The 22,358-nt window shown below is 42.9% G+C and overlaps 1 protein-coding gene across 1 annotated transcript in view; it reads left to right on the top strand.

Moving 5' to 3' along the window:
• ANO2 (anoctamin 2) overlaps positions 1–22,358 on the top strand; it is a 364,008-nt gene that overhangs the window by 272,902 nt on the left and 68,748 nt on the right. Inside the window, exons 15-16 of the mRNA XM_025401723.1 lie at positions 5,857–5,931; positions 18,378–18,573. Coding sequence (XP_025257508.1) covers positions 5,857–5,931; positions 18,378–18,573 — 271 coding nt within the window. The remainder of the gene's footprint in view (positions 1–5,856; positions 5,932–18,377; positions 18,574–22,358) is intronic.

Raw genomic sequence — 22,358 nt, forward strand, 5'->3', positions numbered from 1 at the left:
GTGAGCTGTTCTTCTATGTATGCCTACTGTCTGGTGCTAGCATGATGCTTGAGGTACATATTTGATGTTCGATGTATGCGTCCTGTATAGAAACAAGAGTACTACAACTCACGATTATATAGAACTTGTAATTTTCCAAGTCCTGTCACATATGTGGTATACTCATTGAGTGCTCAGTACGGAAAGTTACCAGTTGTCCCATTAGAGATGCTGATTTGAGGACACAGATAATTTGAACAATATGCCCTAGGTCAGCTAATAAAGAGGTGGAGATGGAATGAAGCCCACGTCCTGTATTTCCAAATCCATTATATTTCTCTTCTGTTTGACACTGCCCCCAAAATATTTGCCAGAACATATGGACAGTGTATGAACATTTTGATAGAAACCAGTCTGACCTATTCCTGACCCTCTTGTTATTATCTGGAGGGCTGAGGCAGATGATGATAATGAAACTGCCAGTGAGGATGTCAAGGTTTGGCTTCCTGTCCTTTGTGGGCTTCCCAAAGAATGAGGACCACAGCCTGCTTCTTTTGAAGCCCAAACCCAGTTCCACTCCAGTCCTGGTCACTTGGCATTTATCGTCTTCATTCTTCTTTTAGGGTTGGGAGTAACCTGCACTGGTTTTACATTGGTATGACTGAGTATCTCTTCTTTACAGTTCTGCTTTTAGCAAACTCAAAATATAAAAACCTGGATTAAAAACCTAGGAGAATCTGCAGATCCTGCCCCTTCAGAGAGGTAGAGTATAATTCCCACATCCTAAATGTGGGCACTTTGTGACTTTCTTCTGAAGAGTAAAGTATGGAAAGGAGAAAAAAAAGAAACTTTGCAACAGGAAAATCTGACAGATATCATCTCCACCAGGAGATCAAGGTTGACATCATCAGTGGTCAGTCATATTCTAACCTGTACCCTTGATATGATGTGATGAAAATGGCCTCTTCCTCTTTGGTCTTCCTCCCCCAAATGCATAACCTCAGTCCAATCATGGGAAAAACTTCAGACAAGCCTGTGTTGAGGGGCATTCTACAAAATACTTGACCAGTACACCTCAAAACGAACAAAGTCACCACCAATAAGAAAAGTCTGAGAAACTGTCACAGTCTAGAGGAGTCTAAGGGGGCATGACGACTAAATATAATGAGTTTTCTTTGAGGGGACCCTGGAACAGAAAATGGCTGTTAGGTAAAAACTAATATAAATAGTGTATTATTAAATTTAAGTAATATTAGATTTTATATTATATTTATAAGAAAATATGAATCAAGTATGAACTTTAATAATACTGTACAATATTGGTTCACTGGTTGTGAAAAAATATATTTAATATAAATAGGGGAAACTGGGTGCAGGGTATATGGGAACTCCTTTGAAGCTTTTCTGTAAATCTAAAACTATTCTAAATTAAAAATGTATTTAATAAAATAAAATAGAGGAAGGAAATACCATATCTTATTAATGGAAATGCAAAATGGTACACCCACTTTGGGAAGTTGTCTGGTAGTTTCTTATAAAGTCAAACATATACTTACCCTATGACTTGGTAATTCCATTTCTTGGTAATTATCCAAGGGAAATGAAAACCTATGTTCACACCAAAACTAGTGCACAGACACTTTTACGATGGCTTTATTCATAATTGCTAAAAACTAGAGACAATTCAAACATCCCTCAGATAGTGAAAGGACAAATGAACTGTGGTACCTTCACACAGTGGAATATTATTCAGCAATAAAAAGGAACAAACTATCAACACATGCAACCACATGGACAACATGAATCTCAAATGCCAAGTCGAAGAAGCCAAACTCAACAGCCTGCATACTCTATGAATCCACTTATATGACATTTTGGAAAAGGTAAAACCAAAGGGGCATAAAACAGATCTTGTCAGGTTCTGGGGATTGGGGGAGGTGATAGACTACAAAGGGCCATGGGAGAATAATGGGAAGTGATGGTGTTGTTCTATGTCTTGATTGTGGTTGTGGTTGTGGTTATAGGACTATATATTTATCAAAACTTACAGAACTAAACACTAATGAAGGTGAAATTTACTGTGTGTAAATTATATCTTAATTAAAAATGAAGTCAGTTGTGATGTCCTATGCCTGTAATTTCAGCTAATCTGGAGGCTGAGGCAGGATGATCACTTGAGCCCAGGAGTTCGAGGTTGCAGTGAGCTATGATTGTGCAACTGCACTCCAGCCTGGGTGGCAGAGTGAGAAACTCTGTCTCTAAAAAAAGAAAAAGAAAAAAAGAAGAAAACGACTCAAGGATGATTGCCACTTTACAAAATTATTCTCCAAGGGATTTGTTTAAATAGCACTCTCACCTATTGCCTTTTCAGTGATTTCATTTCCAAATGTTTAGCTTGCCAAAAGGGCACTTATGTGGTTTTATTACTGTGCTGCTTGCTGTCTGGAGGCTCAAAACTGGGAGCCATCATCAAGGGACATAGACACAAAGAGCTGAGACAAAGAAGCTAGCACAGAGGACAGCTAGGCTCCTGTCTTAACAATGATTGCATTAGCTAAGTGCTTTATAGTCACCTGCTTTTGATTATATCATGAAGCTGATTAGACCTTACTTTTATGAGCCTTCCAGTTTACAAAGCTCTCTCATATGCATGCACTCATGTGATCCACACAATACCTGGGCCACTTAGGTGGGACAAGTGTTATTTCCATCTTAAAAAGAGAGAGAGGCACTAAGAGTTCTCCTACCTCTGTGTGCCTGCACTCTCTTGACCTGCTTCACAGGTTGGGCAATTTTAAATGCATGGTAATTTGGTGTGATAGATATAACTATATTTTACAGATAGGGCACATAAATTATTTCACAGATAAAGAAGCTGAGGATCTGGGAATTTCCCAAGGTCATTCACCTAAGAAAGACCAGAGCCAAGAGTTCAGAACTTGGATGTCCTGGTTCCAAGCCTACTTCTCTTTGTGCTGTCTTATATGCTGGCTATAGGATTTGTAAGCAGAATGTATTTAAGTTAAGGATATTTGGTGGCAAGTCTTCATGTTGTTAATGTATCCGTGAATGGAGAGTTTTAATTGGCTTCCATTATTAGAGCCAGATTATTATAAGTAAAGACTACTTTACTCACTGTCATTTTTACTAGTGACTTTGGGAGCTTGGAAGATGGCGGTGCAATGTTTGTGTTCCTCTTGGCTTCTTATGTTGGGAGAGTGTCTGAACGCATGAGCACTCTGTGTGTGTTGGGAGCTATGACTTCCAGAAAAAAGAGATCACCAATGTAAACATAAGGGGTGATTTTTCAACATACACTAGAACGTTATATCAAAGTGAGCATTTTTTCTTTTAGTTGCTTTGAGTGGACATTTAATTTGGTTACTTTTTAGTTATGTCTCATTTTTATGCAAAATAGTAATGCCAGCTTCCGAATCAGATTTAGCTTAGAATTGCTTTTCCTTGTTTCCTTGGTGGTCTCTGAGCTCCTCCTGGGCAGAGCTGAACCTTCTCCTCAGCGTGTCCTCAGTATCTAGCACGGAGCCCGGCCCATTGGCACTGTTTAGACTTTGTTTGTTGAGTAGGACTGAACCAAGACTTATTCATCAAAACCTTGACCATAATTGGGCGGGAGGCTCAGGAAAAGTCCTTCCCCGGCCCCTCAAATTTCTCTTCAGAATCCCTATTGAGTGTTATCATCCGTCAGCCCATCCTCAGTTTTCCTTGTCAACAGCTTGAAAAATCTTTTAAAAATACCCTTAAGGGGCCGGGTGCGGTGGTTCACGCCTGTAATCCCAGCACTTCGGGAGGCCAACGTGGGCGGATCAGATCACAAGGTCAGGAGATCGAGACCATCCTGGCTAACACGGGGAAACACTGTCTCTACTAAAAAATACTCACATACACACACAAACTTAGCCGGGCATGGTGGCACGTGCCTGTAGTCCCAGCTACTCGGGAAGATGAGACAGGAGAATCATTTGCACCTGGGCGGCGGAGGTTGCAGTGAGCCAACATCGTGCCACTGCACTCCAGCCTGGGCAACAGAGCGAGAATTCGTCTCCAAAAAAAAAAAAATACCTATAAGGAAAATGTTAGTGTGTGAGTGAAACTAAGAATTAATACTGAAGGAAAATGAAAGAAACTCTAATCTCTCTTGATGTTTGGCCTAATTTAGAAGAACGTGAATGAGTCTTGTTCCAATCCCATCAGAAATAGGTTCACATGTTCCTATTCCTTCAGAATGGCCACAAGGTGTAGTTACCTTGTTCTCACTGTGTGATGGAAAGCCTGTTGGGCTAAGAGTCTAGCAACAGGATTCTATCCCTAAGTCTGTGCAAACTTGAATCTATTGCTTGTTTACATAATCTGTAAATGCAAGTGCTAATTACTAAGTGAATTCAGCTATAACACTCATGCCCACCACAATTTATTAAGCCAACTCCACCTGTTGCTCAGTTGCAGGCATGAGAATTGTTCCTCTTCCCACATCCCTTCAGGCTCACTCCCAAGATAACCCTCACTCCCAAACTGACCAGGGATTCTTAAACCTTTTGGTGTGTGGGTGTCATCTGTGTTTCCTTTGCCTGTGAGCCCCCCAGGAGTGGTGATCTTGTCAGTTTTCTTCTGTCTCCCACTGTGCCTGGCACCAAGATCAACGCACAGTGGGCCCTAGAGGGATTTTTAGAAAGAAATCTTTTAGGATAAGGAGGTCCTTCGCTTACAGTACAAGCTTTCAAAGGCTAGATGGCACTGTTGCTAGCACCAAATCAGGTGTGTTCTGAGTATCAGTGGTGAGGAAGGGAGAGGAGAGAGCAGGGGCCCTGGAGCGCTCACCGCTGAGCCGCATTCAGACACCTTGCAGAAGTACTGGTGGATTCTTGCCGTACTGGCAGGGAGTGCTCTGCCATATTCTCGGCACCTTCACAAACACGGCTTCAGATGATCTTCCCAGCTACCTTGTGTAGTAGGCAGGACAGCTGTATCCATTCTAATTTTATAGAACTGCAGCTCAGAGGAATCAAGTGCCTGAACTAAATTTATACAGCAGAGCTGTTTAATTAGCAGAGCTGTTTGCCATTCATAGCTGTTGGCAGCCCCTCCCCTGTCCCCCACCAAATGAGGGTCCTCAGAGCATGCTGCAGGAGGACTCTGGTTAGTGATACAATTGTCCCAGGATAATGGCCTGGGTGAGCTGGACCCAGTCCAAGGGGAAAAAGGTAGGATTCTCAGCCAAGTTGATTGAATGGATCAGCCTAACCTGTACCTCAAAATGTTTGGATTTGTGACAAGGGAGAGCACATAATACTACATGTAGCCTGTTTGAAGAACAAAACTGTGGTAATTTGCACAATTATTAGGCTCTAAGATCAGTGGTTGATGTTTTATTTAACAGATGATCTATTTATGGGATGCTGCCCTGTGGTTGGGTTGTTATCTGTCATTTGTCCATTGCTTTACTGTATTCACACGTTTCTTACTAAAACAAAACAAAACTGTCCTGTGCAGTAGGCAGGGCAGGTATCACTACTGTGCCCAGTTTACAGATGAGGAAATGAAAGGTCGGAAATGTTAATAAGAGACATATCCAGGATCACACAGCTGATAAGTGGTTGAATTAGAACTTCAGCCCAGTGTGAGGCTGAAATAAAATCTTATCCTTTTTTCATTGTAATTTTTCCAGGCTATTCCAACTTATCTAGAAATTATAAAATTAGGAGAGTTGTTGATAATATGGAGAGTAAGTCATCAGTGGCTAGAAATATATCTATATAGGGTGATAATGATCAATCATATGCAAATATATGCAAATTGAGAGCAAATTAATATCTGTTATTTGTGACTTCTGATTGTCTCTGCTCTCCTGTTTCTCTCCAGGATGATGAAGATAAACTGACCTGGAAGGATCGTTTCCCAGGTTACCTGATGAACTTTGCCTCCATCTTATTCATGGTAATTTCTTTGAGGGACCACTTGCCTGTGACTGCATGCATGTAGATGCTGTTATGTGACTATTGCGGATATTATATTCTGCTAGGAAAATCATGAGAGGTTGGTAAAGGGAAAGCCACAGTCCTGTGTAGAGGGGCCAGATCTTGTCTGATAGTGAGGCCATTGACCACACAGGCTGGAAGTTGGAACTCCCGGGGAGTAGGTTACCAGATGGTGCTTCCACATCGAGACAGACCAGAAACTTGGAGAAGGAATCAGGTAAGATGGCTGCAATTGCAGCAGCCTGTTTGGGCTGTGGGGTGGCTCTCTCTGACGTCTGTGGATAGACCAGAGTCTGAAAGCCACAGGAGATAGTCAGCTTGGGCTTGGTAACTGTGATTCTTCAGCTTTCCTATAGTTGCTGGGTTTATTTCCTTGTACTGTACCTTAGAGTTTGGTACAGCCCTTTTGCAAGACCCAGATGGTCTCAGCTGTGTCAGGGAAAGCTGAGGGAAAATCCTGGGATTCCTATTTGAGTTAGATCAGTAAGGTGGTAGCAGTTTATTCTCGTTTGCCAGCATGGGCAAGACAGCAGTACCTGAAACTAGAGGACAATGTTAGGGTTACTAATACCCCGTATCTCTTTATGAAAATATTCCTTATGGTATTTAAGATTGGAGGTTCTGCTTTACAAAGGAGTGTGTGTACTCACAGCTCAGAGCATTTCTAAGTAGGCCTACATGTTAGTTGTAGGGTGGAAGAGGGATCATTTATTCCAAAAATTGGTCTGGAAATTGTTGTAACTCTGACTCTGGCCTGAGGGTTGTTTTTTTTTTTTTTTGGTCATTATTTTTGCCATCATGACCTTTAAGTACAGGAACTGTGTTTTCGTCTCAGAAATGTAAAAGGTGAAGGAAACTTAGATATCACCAATTCAACTCCTCATTTTTCAGATGAAGTACAGAGTTGATGGATGCCTTGCCACAGCTTAGAAGTCTAAATTTGCTTTCTTTTCATTGCTTAACAAGTGCAAGGCATGTGGAATTTATTCAAGAATATGTGGTGAGTTGCCGTGTGTTAAGCTGTTATGACATAAAGTTTAATTTAGCACTTCAAAGCCTCCCACAATATGCATATTATTGTTAAAGAGTTTATTCCTTCATTCAATATTTAATGAGTCCAACGATGTGCTTGACACCATTCTTAGACACTGGGGATACAGCAGAAAACAAAACAAAATAATCCCTCTCTTAAAAAATTTGCAGACAATAAATAAGTAAATAAATAACAATAAATAGGTAAAATAGACTTCTGTCTCCCGTAGTAGTAGGTTAGGATATTTGTAACTTCCCATTTTGCTAAAATTTACAAAAAAAATTGAATTGAATATATTTTTCAATCTTCTCAAAGCCTCAAAGGGCTGACAGAATAGGAAGTAATACCAGAGGCTAAAATCTAAAGGAAAATGGGAACCAAGGAAACAAATGCCTGGGCACTAGAGCTACTTTTACCTTGAGAACATTTGCCCGTCTAGGCAAACCTAGGCTTTGGTTTTGGCGGTTTTATGGGAGCAAGCAGGATAGAAATTAGGGATGACGGATGGCCCCAAGTGGGGATTGTAACAGGATGTCCTCACCAAATTGAATCAGAACTCCAAAGGGCTATGTTCAGAGTAAAGATGAAACTGAACTATACACACCCTTTCCCACTTATGAGACTACAGAAAATAATTGTTATGGATCTAAGCAGAAAAGGGAGGAAAGGGGAAACAAAACTCTGTCCTTAAGAAGTGGCCAGGGGCAATCCCTATTGTGGCTTTCTATCCTGGGTCACCACGTAAGAGGATCAGGGAACCTCAGGTTGTGAACTTAACACTAGTGGGGCTCCCAGGTGCCCAGAAGAAGCAAATACAAGCTCTCTCTGTAGGGAAGCATATTTATGCCAGGCCTCAAAAAGTCACCCAAAATAATTTTTCAAGGGCAATGAAGAGAACACAGTCAAAAACAACTAATTGCTCAAGAAATTGAAGCACCATGTGAAAGAACCAGCGGGAACACACAGCAAAGACCAGAGATACTGAAATTATCAGTCACAGGTTAAAACAGCAACCTTAAAAATATACACAAGGAATAAGAAACTATTTTGAAAATTATCTAGTAGATGTGAAAACTAACCAAATAAACCTCTATCTGCTAGAAATAAATATACATATAGAAATTAACAAAAATATTGTTATATATATGATTTTTATATGCCATGTATATATGTGTATATATGTGTATACACACACACCCCCATGACCATGGATAGATTTTGTTTTTTTCTTGAGACAGAGTCTGATTCTGTCACCCAGGCTGGAGTGCAGTGGCGCAATCTTGGCTCACTGCAACCTCCGCCTCCCGGGTTCAAGTGATTCTCCTGCCTCAGCCATGGATAGACTTAACAACAAGTTAGACAAAGCTGAAGAGAGAATTTATAAACTTCTATACAGGCTGGAATAAATTATCCGTAATACAGTATAGCGACACAAAAAATTGGCAATACGGAAGACAGGTTGAAAGAGAACAGGTAATGAATGAGATATAAGGACTGGTGGTTTCCTAAGTTGTTGCAGAATGCCAATCCACAGATTGAAGAATCCCAATGAAACCCAAGCAGAAAAGGTAAAAAGAAATCTGTGTCTAGATATATCATAGTGAAATTGTAGAATATATGAGACTCAAGAAAAGTCTCAAAAGCAGCCACAAATCCAAAGGCAAATTACCTTCAAAGGAAAGTCACCTGGACTTAAAACTGATATTTTATAGCACATTGGAAGTCAGAATACAATGAAAAGCCCTCTTCATGTGCTGAAAACAAAACAATTTCTAACTAAGAATTCTATGTCCAAGAAAAACATCATGTAGTGATAAGGATAAATTAGAGATATTTGTAGACAAATAAAAACTGAGAGTTTGCTATCAGCTGAATCTCTCATTAAAAGAAATTCTAAGAATGTACCTTGGATGTGATCCCATGTGGAAGACCATGGTTTTAGAAGGAAATGAAGAGCTTTTAAAGTGGTAAATATGTGAGAAAACCTATATGAACCTTGACTGTAAAAATAATGATGCCAATTTTCATGAAGTTAAAGAAGGTAGAACTAAAATATATGCAACAATAATATGTAAGTTGGGTGGGCAATAAATAGAACAATAATGTTCTAAGGTCTTTAGATTGTCCAGTCGATCAACTGATTTTAAGATTTATATGGAAGCACAAAGGCTAAGAATAGTCAACAAACTCTTGAAGGATGGATATGTTACTGTAATTATAAAACTACAATAAGTAAGATAATGTTATATTCTTGTGGGAAGAGATAATTAGACCAATGGAACAAAATAGAAAACCAAGAACCAGATTAATGAAAGTGGCACTGCATATAAATGGGGGAAAGAATGAACTTCTCAGTAAATGCTTCTGGGACAGTTGGGTGTCCATACAGAAGAAAATAAAACTGGGCCTTATTCACACAACTCAAAAACATCAATTCTAGGTGTATTTTAAAGATGAACTGTGAAAGGGAAAACAATCAAGTTTTTAAATATATAAGAAAAAATATTTTCATGACCTTGGGGTAGGGAAGAATTTCTTGAGAAAGATACAAAAAGCACAACCATAATAAAATGCTGGTAAATTTGACTATATTAGAATTAAGAATTTAAGTTCATAAAATACCTAATAAACTCTGTGAGAAGACAAATTATCAGAATGGGATAATGTATTTGCAACAACTGTAACTCAAAGAATTACTCTTAACATATATAAAGAATTAAAAAACATGGAAAAAGGTAATTCAGTACGAAATAGGAAAAAGATGAATATGTGCTTCACAAAAGAGAAAATCCAAATGGCCAATAAACTTATAAAAGAGTACCCAATCTCATTAGTAGTCCTGGAAATTCTAATTTAAACCACAATGAGATACCATATATGCCCAAAAGTCTGTAAATAACAAGTGTTGGAAAAGATCAAAAGAGCATCTTAAACTCTCCTATTGGGAGTATAAGGTGAAAAAACAAAACACTTTGGATATAGTTTGGCATTATCTAGTGAAACTGAAAGTTTCTGAGAAATTCTACTCCTGGGTATCTGTCTTAGAAAAACTTGTGTCCATGAGCAGCAAAATACATGTACAAGGATGTCTATGGAAGCCCTGTTTATAATAACTCAACCTGGAAACAGTCCAAATGCCTGTCACCACCAGAATGGATACATAAATTGAGGCATATGTATACAATTAAATACTATACAGTCATGAAAATGAGCAAACTAATAGCTATGTATAACATCAAGGGTGAAAAAAACAAGGTGAAAGAATATATACAGTTTGAATCTACTCATAGTGTTCAGAGACAATACTCAACTATATCGTTTGAGGATGCATACCTCGGTGTTAAAACTATCAAATGAGCAAGAGAATGATTATCACAAAATTCTGCACAGTGGTTAGATCCAAAGGAGCAGCAAGGATGGGAGGCCATGTGTGTGTACTGGGGAGAAGGGAATTCAAAGCTGCTGGCAGTGCTGGTCTGGGCTATACTGGTGTTTGTTTTATTCAGTGTGTGTGTGGGGGGGTGTGTGTGTGTGTGTATATAAAATGGATTTTTCTGCATGTTCACAATAAAATTTAAAAAGACACAAAATGCATATATTAAATGGGTTGGTCAGGTAAATTCTCATTAAGGTGACATTTTATCAAAGATCTGGAGGAGGCGGAGGAGCCAGCCACATGGATATTCTAGGGGGAACATTCTGGGCAGAGGAAACAGCAAGAGAAAAGGCCCAAGGGGAGCAATGCCTGGCATCAGGAGAGGCAGCAGGAAAGAGCCACAGTGTGGCTGGAGCTGAGCACCCTGCAGAGGGTAGTGCAAAGGGGGACACAGTTAGAGAAGTAATGAGGAGCCCTGTAATTAGGGCCCTGGAGGCCACAGTAAGGACATGGGCTAATTCTATGTGAGATGAGAACCCCTAGTAGAGGATTTTGCAGGGAGTGACATGACCTGATATACATTTCAAAAGGATCATTCTGGCTGCTGGGGTGAGAACATGCTGGTAGAAAGGCAGGGGTAGGAAGAGGGAGATCAAGTAGGAATCTGTCGTGATAATGCACGAAGTGTAGTGGCCTGGGCAGGGTGAGAGTGAAGAGTGTTCAGATGCTGGTTCTATGTTGAAAGTGGACTGAAAGAATTTGATCATGTGGTATAAAACTGAAAAGAAGTCAAGAATGACTCTTAAGGCTTTTATCCTGAGCAGCCCAAAATCTGCAGTTATTCCTTACTCGGTTGCCCTCATGATGGATGTGAATCTGGAGTGCAGGGAAGATGTCCAGGCTGGAGACCTAATCACTAGAAGGCATTTAAAGCTATAAGATTGCACGAGATCACCAAGGGAATGAGAGTCGATAGAGAAAATGTCCAAAGACCAAGTCCCAGGACACTGCAGTGCTCAAGTTTAGGAGCGTGAGGAGGGGCCAGAAAGGAGAATCGAAAAGGGACAGGGGAGAATACAGAGTCCCAGAAGTCAAGAAGCATTTCAAAGGGGCAGGGCAATCAATTGTATCACATGCCACTGGTAAGTCAGGCAAGAAGAGCACTGAAACTAGGAGCTTAGCTGCTGCCTGAGAGAAAAATCTGTATCATCATCATCGTCATCATCATCATCATCAACAACAACAAATAGATCACTGGACCACCATTCAACAAATACTAAAAACTGGGTCAATGGTGGATCATCTTGCCAAAATTCTAAGCTTTTTCTTTTTTTAAAATTCCATTGATACGTCCTAAAGCTAGACTGGAAAGTGGGAATATTTTTATTGTCCACAAATAGTACATAATTATCTCTCCTTTGTAAAATCTTCCCTTTCCCAACTCCACCCAACTCCAAATCTTGATATAAATGCAAGATTCTGTGTCAGAACCAATAACTAATTGAGAATCTCACTCTGCCTGGGGTCCACAACTGCCACCAGCAAGTTTTGGGAACTGAACCATGTGGGCAGGAGCTGGGAGCAGAGTGGTGGGAATGGGGGGAGCCCCCTTTACACATCACCCTTCATGGTCAGGTGCTCAAGCTTGTCCAGGCTTAAGCTTCCAGACCAGGGGGAATTATTAATAGCACCTTTTTACTCTCAAAAGTATTTCAGATTGGACAATACATTATATTGTTTCCTGCCTATTTGGTTTTTTAAAATCCTTATTTGAACTAACTTGTCCCCGTTTCTTTTTCCCACTTAAAAAAAAATCCCAGTTTTCTTTCTTTATTTTTAATTTTTTATTATACTTTAAGTTCTAGGGTACATGTGCACAACGTGCAGGTTTGTTACATATGTACACATGTGCCATGTTGCTTTGCTGCACCCATTAACTCATCATTTACATTAGGTATTTCTCCTAATGCTGTCCCTCCCCCTGCCCCGCACCCCCCAACAGGCTCTAGTGTGTGATGTTCCCTGCCCTATGTCCAGGTGTTCTCATTGTTCAGTTCCCACCTGTGAGTGGAGAACATTCGGTGTTTGGTTTTCTGTCTTTGTGGTAGTTTGCTCACAATCATGGTTTCCAGCTGCATCCTTGTCCCTGCAAAGGACACGAACTCATCCATTTTTATGGCTGCATAGTATTCCATGGTGTATATGTGCCACATTTTCTTAATCCAGTCTATCATTGATGGACATTTGGGTTGGTTCCAAGTCTTTGCTATTGTGAATAGTGCTGCAATAAACATACATATGCATGTGTCTTTATAGCAGCATGATTTATAATCCTTTGGGTATATACCCAGTAATGGGATGGCTGGGTCAAATGTTATTTCTAGTTCTAGATCCTTGAGGAATCGCCACACTGTCTTCCACAATGGTTGAACTAGTTTAACCACTCCCACCACTGGTGTAAAAGCATTCCTATTTCTCCACATCCTCTCCAGCATCTGTTGTTTCCTATCTTTTTAATGATCACCATTCTAACTGGTGTGAGATGGTATCTCATTGTGGTTTTTATTTGCATTTCTCTGATGACCAGTGATGATGGGCATTTTTTCATGTGTCTGTTGGCTGCATAAATGTCTTCTTTTGAGAAGTGTCTGTTCATATCCTTTGCCCACTTTTTGATGGAGTTGTTTGGTTTTTTCTTGTAAATTTGTTTAAGTTCTTTGTAGATTCTGCATATTGGCACTTTGTCAGATGGGTAGGTTGCAAACATTTTCTCCCATTCTGTAAGTGCTATTCACTCTGATGTTTTCTAAAGAAAAAGGACTTGGCATTACCCTAGAACAAGGTGTGGAGCATGAGATGAAGGGATCAGGGTGGTGCTTAGAAACAAGTAATTTTCTGTGGTGAAGTTAGGGTAAGCCATAGACACCTACTGTATCTCTCATCTCATTCCTTTCTTCACCCCTGTGCTTGAACCTAGGCAGAAGATGCCAGGACCACGGCCGTTAGGAAGGTTTCAGACATGCCAATCTACCAAGTCAGCTGGGAATGCTTTTCATGGGGTGATGAGAGCAAAGAAATGCCCCAGTGCTATTTCATCTGCCTCCTTGTGTTAGAGGCCAGCATGGACAAAGACAAACTTTCTCTCTCTCTTCACCAACCCAGTGTGTTCAGCTAAAGTTTCCTTTTTAGATGGGCCCTCCTGTTTTCTTCTTGTAAGGGAGGGGATTGTCAGAGGCAATGTCCCTCCTCTAGAGCTAGGTGCCTGAGCTTTCCTCCTGTGCCCCAGATAGTCATTTTCTTATTGATATTGGGAGTCCACCATCAGAAATCCTCCTCCACAGCCTGGATTCTCATCATAGCCCCTTCACTGATCTGCCTTATTTGCACACTGCCCCTGATGGATCATCAGCATGCTAATTTTTAAAACCTAAACCAACTCACATCCCTCCTGTGCTCAAAACTCTCTGATGCCTTCCCATCTCCTGAGGTGTGGAAGCCAATATCCACACACTAGAGGGCCCCCTCCTGGCTGCCCACGCGTCTCCCACTCCACCTGTCCCCTTGCTCACTTCCCTTAAATCCTTCCTTTAGGTCTTTGGTAAAAGGTCACTTCCTCACCCATCTCTTTCCCAACCACCCTGTTTTAAATTGCAATTGATCTCTGTACCCTCTTTGCCTTCTTTGTCTCCACAGTATTTCTCGTGCTGAAGGTACTACGTATTTTACCTATTTATTAGTTTATTGTCTGTGTTTTCCCACGGAAGATCCACTCTGTGAAGGTAGTGCTTTCTGTTTCCTTTTCCTACGGGGACCTAGAAGTGAGACTGGCACAAGGAGGAGCTTAAGACACATTTTATGAATGACCGAATGGGTAAATAAACTAGGTGGATGTCATAGGCAGCGTACTGTGTCAATGATGAAGTTGCTAGTGTGTGTGCACGCCTGTATTTTTATACTTGAGCTACTGTTGTGTGCCATGCTGGGGATCAGCAGAGGTTACTTGTGCCTTGTGCATTGCTACTTGCTCCTCTTCCCTTTTCCGGAAAGTTCTTCCTTCTTATTCTTTCCTCTCAGTCTTTCCCACAGGAAACTGTCCCAAAACGTTTTTCTGTGGAGTTTTCTCTGACTAATCCCCCTGCTCTCTGCTGAGAGCATACCAGAAGCTTGTGAACAGAGGCCTGTGACTCCATCCAGCTGCTACGAGGCTCATCTTTGTTGTATGTGTGCAATGATTTTCTCAACTTTGCTTCAGAATGCAAGTTCTGGAGGGCGATGCAGAGGCCTCCTCTCTTTCCTGTCTCGCTCTTGGTGTCAAGTAGGACTCTGGACTCCGTAGCCTGGCTTATGTTGCATTTTGTTTATGCCCCAGAAGTAAAGTTGTGATGTGAAAACACCAAAAACAACAGGAACCATAATAAAATGACCGTGTGCAGAGCAGCCAGATCCCCTAGAGCTGCTGACCAGCGAATCTTTACCAAACCAGTTCTACAGGAGGCGCTGCTATGAAGTGGCTTTAAGGCACAGAATGTGGTACAAGACAAACCTCCTTTTGACCTAGTTGGAAGAGACAGATCACAAACATGGAATATGCCCAGTGCAGTGGTTTGCACAATAAGCAACCAGAAAATATCCATTGAACTTAATAAACAAAATCAATCATGTGGGCTGGGCACAGTGGCTCACGCCTCTAATCCCAGCACTTTGGGAGGCCGAGGCAGGCAGATCACCTGAGGTGGAGAGTTGGAGACCAGCCTGACCAACATGGAGAAACCCCATCTCTACTAAAAATACAAAATTAGCCAGGTGTGGTGGCACATGCCTGTAATTCCAGCTACTTGGGACGCTGAGGCCGGAGAATCGCTTGAACCTGGGAGGCAGAGGTTGCAGTGAGCCAAGATCGCGCCATTGCACTCCAGCCTGGGCAACAAGAGTGAAACTCTATCTCAAACAAAAACAAAAAAAGAAAAAGTAAATAAATAATGTAACCACAAGTGGTGGAAATAGTACTGGATTTAGTGCTGGAAAACCTGGGTTCTAATGTCAGGATGGGATTGTAGACTTTGGAACCATGGAGCAGGGTTCAAATCCTAAATCATCATTAAATCTCATGTATTAAAGGCATGTCTTGCATGGTAGTTAAAAGAATCAGTGCTAGTGAATATATGCATCGAATAAAGACATCTAGAAGGCACAAGTAGTTCAGCTGGTATTGATGATGTTATCACCATTAACAGCTCAGCTCTACCATATACCCTCCAGACCTTGGATCAATCACATTGTTGCCTCTTGGGCTTCAGTTTCCTTATGTATGAGACTAAAGACTGTACATAGATGATTCCTAAATGCTAAGATTTTAAAATTTCTGCCATGATCCAGAACAGTAGGGTTGTAGTCCACACCTTGTGGACTTTAGCAAATCGCTTCACTTTTCCATGCCTGTTTCTTCATCTGCAAAATGGTCACGTGGCTGGGTTGGTGCTCTGCAAGTTCCTGCATCTTGAAAGCTCTGTGAATCTTGGAATGCTCTGGGAAACACCAAACGAGAGGCTCAGAGCTTGATTTCTATAGTGGGATAGGAAATCAAGACCAGAGAAGGTAAACCTGCAAGGAATCAGAGAGCTGAGTGAGGTGTGCCGGGAGTGGGGCTAGGGAGGAAGGGAGGGCGGGAAAGAAGGCTTTCCTAGGTAAGTAGAACAGTGCTCCTTGAATGTGAAAAAGAATTGTGTTAAAATGCAGGTTCCAGGTTAGTAGGTCTGGGGTTGTGCTTGAGATTCTGCATTTCAATCAAGCTTCCAGCTGATGCAGCTGATCCTTGGACAGTATTTTGAGTAGCAAAGAGTGTTCCTTCTCTAGTTTAGCAGCTGGGCCTCTTAGAGAATAACAGAAGCTGATCTTCTCCCCACACCTTCCTCCATGTCCCTCCCATAAGACCCTAAACAAAGGATGTTTTTGCCATTGTTTTTTTCCCCTAGTCTATCTCCCAATCCCAACCCCCAAATACACACACACGCACACGCGCGTGCGCACGCACATGCACACACATTCACTCACTCCTCAATACCCTCACCTCTCCAGCCTCATCAATACTTTCATCACTGGTCTTCACTGCAAAAGTGATTTTTGGGGAAAAGAATCTCACACCACATTTTCTAGGCCCTTACTGTCTAGCAGTGACAATCCCAGAGGAATGGAAAGTGAACATGTCTACATTGTTGGAGAGGGGTGATGTCATGTCCAGGTTTTCCCAGTTACACGGTAGTAGTCCCTACTTAGTCCTGGAGGCTGGTGTTTCTGCCGCTCCCCACCCCCACCCTGCAGCAGAAGAGGGGCCTCACACAGAGTGTTTTCCCCATCCAACCTCTCCTCTCCCCACACCCACACACACCCAAACACACACAGCCTTCCTCTGCCCAGAGAACGCCACCTTTCTGCCTTCCTTACCAAGGGCTTCTTTTTCACAACACGGCCCGTAGGGCAATTACTGGTAGTTTTTGAAGCCCACCAGGATAAAGAGCTGAGTCTGCCACCAGCACACCCCAGGTACCCACCAGAGGTCTGGGAACATCCATACCTGGACACATCTGCAACCCATTGGCAAGCCACTGGAGTGTCATTCACACTGCTTGCAAAGCACTGCCCAAGCCAGAGGCCCCCACCTCCCCTCCCCTTTCCTCCTGTGCCTCTCCTCCCCTCCTCTCACCCCCTCCTTCCTGCCCTGCTCCCCGTGTGTGTGTGTGTGTGTGTGTGTGTGTGTGTGTAGTCCAGCACAGCTTATTTTTTCTGGGGAGCCTTCTACCTGCCGTGTTCTCTCCCCACGTTTTCTATTTAGTTCTTCATAGCCAGTGCCCATTCTCTGTCCTGCAGAGGAAATAGGACCTGAACAGTTTCCTTTACAGAAAGAGTCCTAAGAAGGAAGGCTTCTTTCTTGAAGAAGTCTTGACTGAAGCAGGTTAGAATTTGCTCTGAGCGGGGCATGCACCTAGCAGTTGTCTCTCTTTCTTCTGTCCCCTCTAAGAGGCTTACTCAGGGCACTTTCTTCTCATAGCATCCTTATTCTTCCTGGAAATGATCCTTCCTTGGTTGTGATGGGGACAGGAGGGGACGTGGGCACAGAAGAAGGAAGAGGGGCTGTTGGGCAGATCTAGGTCTAAGAGAGTGCCTTATTATTCTTAGGTTCTAGAGAGAGGAAATGAGGAGACCCTTAGAGGTCACGTGGCTATAACCCTCCTTTTGGAGCACAGCAGCTGGACACTTCTGTACCAAATGAGGAATCTGAGTCCTCCATTTCAACTCACCCAGTAGAGAAATCTTACAGTGATATTTTGGTCATCCTGAGGACTGAGATTGCTAAAATCTCACTCTTGATGTATTCCCTCTTTTCTCCTTTGAGCAGCCTTCTTTCCTCTACTTATCAAGCTGTAACTCATCCCTTCTCAGCTCAGGTACCTTCAGTGGCTTTCTATTTCTTCTCATGAAAACTCCATTTTAAATCCCACTGTCTCCACAGACTATTCCCTGGCCACCCAAATTTACTTGCTCCCATGTACTTGGAGTTCCTTCAGCAATTATATTCTTCATTTAGCGCTTAATACATTCTTGGGCATTATTTACTATGGTTTGTTTAAAAGGAGCTCATGTTATTTCCATAGAAGATCAAAAGCTCCCTCACGAAAGAAATTGCATCATGTATGTTGAACACTCCACAGGGTCCAGCGTGTTCATCCTTATTGTGTGTGTGTGAGATAAATCATTTCAATTCTGATAAAAATTAAGACATCCTCCCCTGGAAAATGCACCTCCCCTCAGAGCTCTGCCTAGAAGTTTGTTACCCAGTCAAATATTCCAGACTCCTAATATCTAGAATCCCTTGTTACCCACCAAAAGACTCCAGATTAATAATATCTGAAAATAGCAAATGGTCCTGTTGGCAGAGCAAATAGTAGATGCTCAAGAATTGCCTGCTGATGTGTATTTTTCTCTGTTTTCCCCAAAACAGATTGCCCTGACGTTCTCAATCGTCTTCGGGGTGATTGTGTATCGAATAACAACAGCAGCCGCTCTGTCTCTCAATAAGGCTACACGCTCCAATGTCCGGGTGACAGTGACAGCAACAGCAGTCATCATCAACCTCGTGGTCATCCTCATCCTGGACGAGATCTATGGTGCTGTGGCCAAGTGGCTCACCAAAATTGGTACTGTGTCACCGAATCTTCTGGCTGTCCTAGGCCCTCTTTAAGTCAATGTGTGCAAGGCTTTTGGTGATAATGAACCAAAAAAAAAAAAAAAAAAATGGGACAGGGACAGGACGCTTTGTACAGTGAATTTTAATTAGAGGAATGGGGAAGTGCAACGTATGTGTATTTGCAGGGCTGCCAAAGGGCTTTCTCTAAAGGCAGGAATCCTTCCTATAACATTCTTGATCAAGTCCTCTGGCCTGTGTTGATTGCCTCATGTGACAGGACACTCACTATCCCCTAAGGATAAACCACAGGGTCTGTTCTTTTTAGCCTAACCTAGAAGCAAGGCAGACTTCCTGTTAAAAAGTACAGAGCTTTAGCTCTCATTTTCCCAGCAGCATCTATAAAGTTGAGGAAAGCCTCTTGATACTTGAGCCCAAGAGGGTCTTATTGGTCTTATCTATCCCCGTATTGTCAGAGGCCCCAGAAAATCCACACATTCCCCGGGCACTCAGTAGACTTCAAAGAGGCATATCAGACTTCCCAAGCTTCAAACCAGTGAGAAAAATGCAATGGCCTCAATATTCAGACGTGTCATTTGAGCTGTAAGCCGCTGTTGCCCAAGCACCACGTTTTGGCATTTGGCATTTGTGCTTATTGGATGGGGGAGGCTGACAGTCGAGACCCTGTCCCATTGTATGTATTCTGGGTGGCCTGGATTCATCCCTTCCCTCTCGGAATGTAGGGATTTCCCTCTCTGACACTAGGGACGAGGTTTCCCAACTTCTTGTTAACCTCATAGGGAGGTTGCATTGATGGTATGGATGATGTCTTTAATTCACGGACCCTTGATAGGATAGCCACCTCCTCAGGAGCCTTCTCCTGATGACTGGAGAATTCCAGAAAGTTGCTCTGTCTGTGCCTTTCCCCTGCTTGGCTTCTCCTGAAACACTACGCATGGTGAGCACTTTGCTTTGGCTTCTGTGTTGCCGTCGGCCGCTTAGCATCCTCGGGGGCAGCTCTGCTGTTTCCAGGAGTGTGCATATTTATGAGTGTTATCTGTGTTTCTTCATAAGCTTCTTGAGAAAAATCAGCAGAGAATTTTAATTCAGCATATTTAATGATAGACAGGATTCTATGGAAGCACTTTGGAAGAACATCCAACACTCCTGGGGACTCAGGAGGCTTTGGAGGGAGAGGCATTTAACTGTAGAGCTCAGAGATAAGTGAGAGTCAGGCACGCATATAGGGAGGAGGGGATGGGCAGGAGGAGAGGGAGATTCCTGGCAAAGGAAACCAAGCGAGAAATACGGCACTGAAGGGAGTGATCAGGGGGTCAGGAAAGGCATGCAGGAAAGTGGCAAATGAGCCACTTGGGTGATTGGGAGAGTCTTGGTCAAGCTGAACACCAGCGGAGCAGGAGCTGAGCTCAGCGTATGGGAGAAAGAAAGCATGAAGCATGCACAGGACGCCAGGGAAGCCCAGTGCCGGGGCTCTAGGTCCAGGGCACATCCAGGGCATGATGGAGTGGGAAACTGGGCCGACGGAGTTAACTAGCTCGTGTTTTCTTGTTTTCTTTTGCTTTTTGATGGGAAATCTAAAATGCCAGGCTGAGGACTCCGATTTTTTTCATAGATAATGGAAAAGTGTTTGCTGGAGTTCCCAGGGACATTCAGCAATAAACAGTACCATCTTCCTGGCCTGATGACTGGACCAGCTGAGAAATTAGATCAAGGCAAGAGTAGACAAAGCCAAAATATCAGCCGTAAAACTGAGAAAGGCTACATGGGAGGCAGTAGCTTAGGAGAAGAGCCAAAAAGACATTCTCTCTCCATGGCAGGCAGCGGTGGATGGGCCAGCCCTGTGAACTTAGAACTTGGAGGGACATAGAAGAACACCTGCTTCCTGCAGGCCCTTAGCTCCCCCTCCAAGTAGGGGCAGAAAAAGAGGCTAGGCAAGGAATGCCAGCATCCTCTTCCAGACTCAACAATAAGATAAGCTACTCCTCCTTCTCTCACCCAAGAGGAGAGATGGTTGAGCTGGGGGAAGACAAGCTGAGACATTACAACTAATCACACTCCCACCGCGTGGAGGAAACATCAGGAGTAGAAATAAATGTCCCCTACTCACGCCATGTGGTCCTGATCTAGCACCACTGAGGATTTTTTTTAAGAGCGTGGCATGACGGGAGCTGTCTGCAAAATTACTTAGCAGGGAAATAGGATGTGACAGAATAGGGAGAGGTAGGAGAGCCAGTTGAAAGGACATTGCTGAGTGTATGGGCAGGAAGTAGGAAGAAGAGGGACAGGAAGTCAGTGGTGATGTAGACCTTTCTTCTTGCTATTCGTTTGTGTTACATTATCTCTTTTCTTGCATTGCTCTAGATAGTGATAAAGATGAAAGAGAAATTGAGTGGGCAACAATAGAAAACTCATTAATAAGTATTTAGTGAGTACTTCCCATGTGCGAGGCGGGGCCTTAACTCTTCTGTTTAAAGCCACAAATAAAATGGGCTGTAACACAGCTTTCACATCATGAAGCTATGTTCACTGTTTCTACCGACACACCCTCCTTGGCCAGACCAAAGCGGCTACCCTGGGCTGTTAAATCAATGTCCAGGACTCCGTAAGAAAGTCTGTGCCCCGGAAAGGAGATAAAATCCTAACAAGTACATTTTGTTCTCTCTGAGAATGATACTCATAAAGTATTTTTAAACTTAAAATAAAATTTGTAACTCCATTTCATCTTCACAAAAACTGCATGGCCAGGAAGGGAAGTATTATACCCTCCCTTTACTAAGGTTCAGACTCAGATTCCACCTCTAAAATGTGAATCTCTTTTGTGTGACTTTGATGTCAGTTTCTCACCATCTGTACTGAAGTGGTGTGTTGGGTCTCCATCAGGAACCCCAGTGAGCCTTGTTCTGGGGCGTTGCTCTTGTCTACCTTAGACTGGGTACCCCAGAGGGCTCAGAGAGGGACCGCTGAATTTGAGAATCCAGTAGAAAGAAGCTTTGAACTCTAGACCTGGCTCCTTCTCCTCCCACCCCCCAACTGTGTGGCAGTGGGTATTGGGGAACTTTTTTGGACAAAGGTTTGCTGATCCTTCCTTCATCATATTCCTCCTGTCCTCTGGTCATCATGTGTCTGGATGGTTTTCACAGCCTAACGCCTATGCCGTTGTCCTCAGCCTCTTTCAATGGGCTTATAGCTTGGAAATCCCCATCCAGCCATCCTTTCCTGAATAATGGGTTTGGGGACATTGCTCCCAGTCAGCACCCTCAGACAGCTTCCCTTGGCCCTAGAGCAGCTATAGTTAGCATTTCAAGCTCTCAGCTACTTTCTTCCCACTGTGGTCCTCCACCCTAGCTGACCAACTCAGCTCACGGTCACCCTAGCCTCCCCGTGTGGCCCCAGCCCAGCCTTGCTCATGCTGCTGTGACTGCCAAAATGACCTCAGTGACCCCCCTTGAAAGGGCTTCTTGAGGGCTCCTCCTTTGTAAATCCTCTTCTGGCCTCTCAGCCGTCGGTGGTCATCCTCCCCCTTCCAGACTCCCCTGGCACACACCCTCTGTTTCTGGGTTCATCCATCAGCTGTTGATGGAGTGCTTACTCTGTGCCAGGCACAGTTCTGAAAACACAGCAATGACAAGCGACAAGGTCCCTGCTCTCATTTTGCTTTCACTGTGGCAAGGGAAAGATGGACAGCGAGCAGGGCCATTCCCCAGAATGTGAGGAAGGTCTGATGAGACAGACAGTGGTCTGGGGCTGTGCACTCTGGAGGAGTTGGTCAGGAAAGGT

This window comes from Theropithecus gelada, chromosome 11 (genome assembly GCF_003255815.1).
Source record: "Theropithecus gelada isolate Dixy chromosome 11, Tgel_1.0, whole genome shotgun sequence".
NCBI lineage: Eukaryota > Metazoa > Chordata > Mammalia > Primates > Cercopithecidae > Theropithecus > Theropithecus gelada.